Source organism: Anser anser, assembly GCF_964211835.1.
Source record: "Anser anser genome assembly, chromosome: 1".
Classification (NCBI taxonomy): domain Eukaryota; kingdom Metazoa; phylum Chordata; class Aves; order Anseriformes; family Anatidae; genus Anser; species Anser anser.
Window position 1 is genome coordinate 83,132,014 of NC_139720.1, and position 7,363 is coordinate 83,139,376.

The window sequence follows — 7,363 nt, forward strand, 5'->3', positions numbered from 1 at the left end:
ATATAGGCAGCAAAAAATTGTAGTGAATCATAATTTCTCACTACATTCAGTTCAAGCTGTGTCTTGAGGGAGGTACAACATTTTCTAACACTACGCTACCCTGCCAGCACCACTGTAGAGCCTATCACAGGGACACAGTTTTAGGAAAGCTAACTCAGCCATTTCAAAATGCACCACTTTGATACGCTTGTCTGCCTAAATGCAGCCATCCCTCTTTGATAAGGCTGCCAAAATAAATGTGTCGTGATGCTTTTTCTTTATCTCAGTTCAGCTTCTGAACACTAGATTTTAAGAGCATCTGAAGCTACTGAAAGACCTTCACCATAACACAAGGACATTTTCCAACAAAAGTAAAAATCACATAAAGATGACACTACATCTGGGTATTACAAAAGAATTAATGATTCATATTTTAAAACTATGGCTGCATCCATTCTTCAGAGAATTTTTATAGACATATTAATGATGAGATCTCACTACAAGTTCTTCCTAGGCATTATATTTACAGTCACACAGGTTTAAAAAATCATTTAGCCTTTGTATTCTGTTTCCCTCTGAGTCCCTACTCTCTTTATATTTGCAGCTGTCCTAGTTTGGATCAATATCCAGCACGTGGGCAAGCACAAAGCCATAGAAACAACCTGGCCTGACACACTTGTGTGTATCTCTGCATATAAGCATGTAATTAGTTTATATTAAATTTCTATATAAATTAATATAGTTTACAAATTTATATAGTTAAAAAGCTAACGCATTTGAGTTTTAGAAAAGGGGAAGACTATGAAAAATGTCCCAGATGCTAGCTTTGCAAATGTATCCCAAGATGTAAAAGTCAAGCAGAATTCTTCTGTGTATTACCTCTAGCAATAAGGACTCTGTAACTGCAATTAAATAAGAAATGTTGTTTTCTATTCTACTGATTTATTCAGCTCTGTCATGTGTACATTGTTTCTACAGTGCTAACAAGTGTTTGTTTTTCCTCTTCAAGTTGCTGGACCTCATGAACTCAGTGCAATTTGAGACATGCTAATAGTGTACTTGGAATACTTGTTTGAACAAAACAAAGATCTTGTCTCTATACGTTGTTACCTACCTGCTCCAGTTCTGAAATACGTTTTTCTGCACTCTTTCCTTCAATCCAACCTTCTGCAACCTATTCACCATCTCTTTGCATCCCATTATCAAAACTTAGCAACTATTTCTTTATAGCAACTGTTATCAATTAGCAACTATTTCATTATAGCATTCATATTTGCTTTCCTGTTGCAGTCCATAGCTTTTTCCCTTCTCTTCTCTTCCTCTCAGACACAGATTTACTACCTCTATTAATCTGATAGAAACGAAATGGCAAAAATACATTTCATTTCTAACAGGATAAGTATTACTCTATATTTCCACTTCTGATATCGAAGAAGCTTTAGAAGTATTCTACTGAATGTGTTTTTAAAACTACCACTTTTCAAAACAAGAATACTTAAATAAATAAAATGATAATCTGTGTAAAATTAAATAAAAATTAAGTAAAAATTAAATAATAAAATAAGAAATACCTCAAAAATGGCTATGCAATTAAGAGAGATATCCACTTTGCTTCTTGAAATGTTCACCCAATGTCATCTTTCCATTTAACACGGTACAAGCGGTAATACACTATGAACAACTCTCTTGATCACGTAACAACATAGCAGTAAAGAAAAAAGGTGATGTGGGAAAAAGGGTGGGATCCCTTCTCATACAAAAGAACAGAGATACAATGATTTTGTGACTAAAATCAGGGGAACAAAAAAAAAAAGTAAAGGCTAACTTTGGGTTACGTGTAGGAACTACAGGATTTCTTAGAATACTGGAAGAGTCTTTTGAGAAAACTGAATAAAAAAGTTTATTATTTGGAAAGATTCCTTTAAAAAGCCATGCATCTACTTAATGAGGAGTGGTGATCCTTGTCTGCAAATGTTTGACTATACAGTGTTAATTTAACAAGTCATCATTCTGGTCTCTGTAACACAAGCAATACTCTGTGATCTGTTTAATGATCCCCAATATTTATGTCACAGCTGATTTAACAGGAAATGTGGTACTTCCTGGAATATAATGCATACGCACACTTCAATAACACAGCACAATGCAATCTTAGAGATTGCTTTTCAGCCATTGATTATGTGGAAAACTATCAAGGCTCATACTGGATGTTAAATGCCCTGGTGCTATTTTGTGGATGAAAAAAGAAGCCCCAAAAGTGAACAGTTACTTAACTGTTCAGGCTGGCAAAACATATGTGAACTCTGATGTGGAAATATTGATTACTTTACTATTTTCTTGAAAATCTGCTCTTACAGAAGCAATCAACTATTAAATAGAAAAATACATTTGATAGTTTTAGTCAAGGCTGCTTTATCCTATGTTCTTATTCAGGTTTCCTTACTCCCTGCTGCAGGGTTGTGGCTCTCAAAGCTTCTCAGGCATACAGGGACATCATTCAGCACGTCATCTGTTCTTTTTGATGACTAACCACAAGCTCTTCTCTTGGAAATCCTGATGTTATTTCACACCCTTCCTTCTATGAACCTCCTTCCAAATTCTTCATTTCCTTCCCATACAGAGTTTCTCTGCTATCTTAGTTGGATGATTTTCTATATATCCCCTCTGATATTCAGTGGTAAGTCTCCTACATCTTTTTCCTTGATTCCCTTCTTTTTCCTGTTTGTCTCTGTACATATCTCCAGGATTCTAATGACAAAAATAACGATGGGTAACTTGGGGATTTCTTTCTAATCTAAATACAACAACTGTCCAAACAATAGGCTTTGTCTGACATCTCTGCAACCTAAGCTTGACAAAGAACTGAACCCTTACTTCCATCCCTCTACCTTCCCTGTTCATTAATAAAGATGTCATTATATACTCTGATGCTCAGTCCTACCACCTGGTTCTCCTTTCAGCATCTAGATCCAAACTCATAGAACGAGTAGGATTAATTACCATCATCTTTAAATATCTACATTGTTGCTAGTCACCTAAGTTTCCCTTAATGTCTTTACAGAGCAGCAGGTATAATTATAAAGCATTTCAGAAAACTGCTTCAGGTGTCCTTCCTTACCGTAAATTAAATACAAGAGAATGTATTTAAAACATATGCTTTCATGCTCTGATCTGGCCTGTTCTTTAAGCACATAGTTAAAATAGTCATTCAGATTTTTATTATTATCTTAACTATGCAATTATTTTCCGTGCTGACCTTGACAGAGTAGAATTGATCTGTTGTGAAGATGCAGACAAGGTAGTCTTCCTGACTCAATTCTTTCAACTCACATACTTACAATTTTTTGTGTTTTGTTGTTGTTGCTGTCGTTGTTGTTTCTAACCATAAAACCTTTGCTGAATCAATCCAGGTATATCTACCATCTTCATTATGCTATATCGATGGTCACACCAGCTTTTAAATGTTTTTTATTCTTAACATTTCTCTCATATCAAATATGCAATAGAAAATTTTCATATAAACTCCTTAAGTCTAATACTAGTGCCTTGCATATGGAATAAGCCTCAATGACTGAGTGGGTGCAGTTACACCTCTTCCTTTCTAATTTTTTTCACCCCCTTTTTACTTACATTGTAAATACTTTCCAACACTGATCATCTTTAATATATATGTCTATATAGCCTCTCCATTTGGGTCTAATTATAGTTATCATTATAATAAAAACCTGATGATATATAAAAAGTGTAACAATATATTGGATACCACAATACTGATTAGCAGAAAAAAAAATAGAATTGAGTCCTGTAACATACTAAGAATCATGGAAAATCAAATAGAAACTCATCACTTTCCCACAATAACTGCCTTGAAATTTATCAACAATTTCAATCTTTATTTGAAATAGCTTAGGTTAGTCATTCCTCTCTCCTCCCTTAAAGTGATGTGCTTCCTACTTGTTGTGTGGTTACTTCTCAAAGCAAATATTCAGATCCAGAGTGGAGACACTAGAACCCAGTGGGATAGACAAAATATTTCTCCTGATTTAAAGTGGCTTCAGGAGAACATACTGAAACACTTTGTAGGAGTCATGTATATCCACTTAAGAACAGTACGAAACAGCTGCATATATTCATCCTGAAAAGCATGTATGGAAAGAAAAATACGTAGAAAAAATGAACGCTGAAACTTGCCACATGAGCAAGTGTTTTCCTTCTTTGCCTCACAGCTAAACTTATGTGGAACTGGAAGGGAGAAACACCCTATAGTTGTATCATTGTTCTTAACATGCATTAAAAAAGTATGTTCCTACCGTATGACACCATTTATCAGTTTATATTTGTTTTGTGTGCATTTAGACACTGTCTGAAGATAAATATGGAATTAAAAATAAACGGATGCACTTTTTCTGCTAATGGGTCTAGACATCCTGCACTTAATCTGAATGATTTTAGGAATAAGTCAGAGAATTTTCAGTACAAACAACTTCTGGAATGGTTTTCCCTTCAGAGAATGCAATTCTAATAAGCAACAGAGAACAAAAAAAATATCAAAAATATTTCTGTAAAATCCAGGAATTTCATATTGCTACATAAACTGGACACATCCACAAATTAGAGGAAAAAAAAAAAAAGCAATTTCACCTGTAAGACTGTGTTACAGTCAATGTTATTTTTATAAATACTTACTGATTGCTATAGAAACCTGTTGGATTAGTTTTAATAAATACCCCAGGGCTTTTCCACATAAGCCGGGGCATACACACATAGTGCTACTGATTATTATTACATAGGGGAGGAAAAACAATGGATCATTAAATCTTTAAACATGAAAAACTTGGTCTTTCCTTCATTCAGTCTTCATTCAAATAAAGGCACAAAAACTCCAATGAAACAAATAGAGCTGTCCTCTCAGTTTTCCTTTTTGTTCAGCTTGTGTTTGCTTCTAACTCGATCCTGACTTTTATGTTTTCTTGGAAAACACGTATTAAAACACAGCCTCTGAGTTAAGATCCTGAGAGCCTCCAGGGAACAACCAGACTGGGGTTTGAGTTTTAAAGTCCTCCTTTGCGACCCCCATTAGTCTCTTGGAGGCAGGTTTGGTGGTGGCAATCCCCTGCAAAGGCTGACCTTGGATGTCGTACCCAGGTGTGTGTGGGTATGGGAGAAGGCTCCTCCTGGAGAAGGGAAGGCTCTCTGCTCAGGAAACACTCTCACATCGCCACTGCCTTATACATCTTATATACATTCCTTTTGTGTGGTGGGACCAGGCAGCACTTGCACCACCACCTGACGTCCATCACCCACCCGGGCATGCTTGCAGTGGCAGGTCCTGCGCTGAGGAAGCAGGGAAGCCTGCAGCCCCTCTCAGAAAGGCACCAGTGGGGTGTTAAATCCCATCCCTGCTACTCCTGTCAACATGGCACTCACGGCAGACCTCACTCTCTCAGGTCCATGGGCTGTGGGGCCAGGGCAGTTGTTCATGACTGTCCTGTGTGGAGGGTGCTGTAGGGCTGCAGCCGTTCCCAGGCCAGAGGGACCCCCATGTAAAACTAGGGGAGATGATTAACACTACAGACAGGCTTGTGGTCCCAAACATGGCTGTTTAAACACAGGACCCAAGGATTACAGTTCCCAGCCTTGTTTTCCGAAGGAAAAAGAAAATAAAAATCTAAGAGTGAGTTAAAAGATCTCTTTAACCTATATTAATTTTCACTTTCTGAGTAGGATGAGTCACTGTACGTCAGGAAGGGTTGATGTTCCAAACTCAGAGAAAGGGGGTACATGTAGAAAAAAATTGGAATATTCAGAAGGTAGAAAAGTCCAAGTAATTCACATGCATCATGGCTCCTGCTATGTTTTTCTAAGAAGGCATTAGTTTTTTTGACTGAGAGAGGATTTGTATTGCTCTGCTTTCTTGCCCTTTTACTAGAAAGGTATTTGAAACTGGAATACAATTATGTGTCAAGGTTTTAGACCACACGCAGGGATGATTGCGAGGGGTAGATCATGAAAGCTATAATCATGTAAGTGGTGTATAACAGACATAGTTTTATGAATGGATAAGAAATTACTCCCTCTCTCCTACATTTGCCTATTCTCTTCTTGTATCATGTAAGACTCTTATTTATGCATATTTGACTCAAACACTTTTGTTAATCACTTGGCTATACACAGTTTTATACAGTGTGAGAGGAGTCGTTGCACTAATAATTCACTGATAAAGTATTTACAGAATGTTTTTCAGTTAAATATCCAACAGATTCCTTCCTTCTTCATTCCCTTCTTTCCCTTACCAAAAGTTGCTCCTAGTAGAAGACTTAATACTTACCTTCATAATCTAAGAGTTATTTAGGTCTACAGCCTGCCACTACTCTGGAGCACGCGTCTTTCAAGAAAATTCTGTGCTCAGCAGTTCTGTAGCTGAGCCCAGGTTTTGGTCAGCAGCACAGCTCCTGGAGCTGGGTGTCACTTCACTGTGCAAAGAGGAGCTGCAGAATTGGGTCCCTGAAAGATCCCTGCTGCACCACACCGCAGGAGGCTGCTGATCTGTGGCTCTTATTTGGCCTAGAGACATGTTTCTCTAGTTTATGTAAAACAGAAGTCAATGAAACAAATTCTTCTCCAAACACATTTTAATTTCATTTGTACTTCTTTTCCCCACTGCAATATATTTCACTTCAGTTTACAACAGAAATTAAGCAGTGCAGGCGGTGTGTGTGTGCGTGTTAAGAAAACCTTATGGAGAAATCCCTGCTTTTGGTCTTTGGAAAAATTGTTCTGAGATGACAGATTGCCTTGTGCACTAATATACACAGTCTGAAGGAAAATAATGAGTGCATTGTTTCAACAATAGAAAAAGACTTTAAACACTTAAATAACTGAAATGTACCATAACACACAATAAAAGACAGTCATCTTGATTAGTTAAAAAGCACAATAATTCCCGACAGTTCTAACAACATTGAACTTCTAGGGTGATGGTGAAAGAAAGCCAGCTAGCAATGACGGTTAAAAAATTATGTACAGGTGGTAATAGCAGATGCAGGTGGAAAGTGTAAGAAGTAGACAGTCAGGAATATTTTGGAAATTTGCACTCTACCTGTGTAGCCCAGCGAATTGTCAGCATTATCAGAGGTGGGGAGTGGTGTCCCACTGTCGTTTCCCCTCTCTAGGTCGTCGGAGTCTGTCGGAAACAACACCAGAGCTGCTGATGGGGTCATAGGAGTAACAGGAATTGCCATTTCGATCAAAACACGTCCAGACACAATTAAATCCACACATGACAGCAAGAGCCACAGTGCCAGCACGCGGCACACTTCATCCTTCCCCCGCCTGCGTGGTGCTGCCCAGCAAGAGGCAGCCAAGAGCATGGCCCTGGGTCCCC

The 7,363-nt window shown here is 37.8% G+C and overlaps 1 protein-coding gene across 2 annotated transcripts in view; it reads right to left on the bottom strand.

Annotated features, from left to right (window-relative positions):
• Nucleotides 1-7,363, bottom strand: part of ROBO1 (roundabout guidance receptor 1) — a 697,351-nt gene that overhangs the window by 373,878 nt on the left and 316,110 nt on the right. For both annotated transcript variants that reach the window (XM_083820574.1, XM_083820573.1), the window contains exon 3: nucleotides 7,079-7,162. In XM_083820574.1, the coding sequence (XP_083676700.1) occupies nucleotides 7,079-7,162 (84 nt within the window). The remainder of the gene's footprint in view (nucleotides 1-7,078; nucleotides 7,163-7,363) is intronic.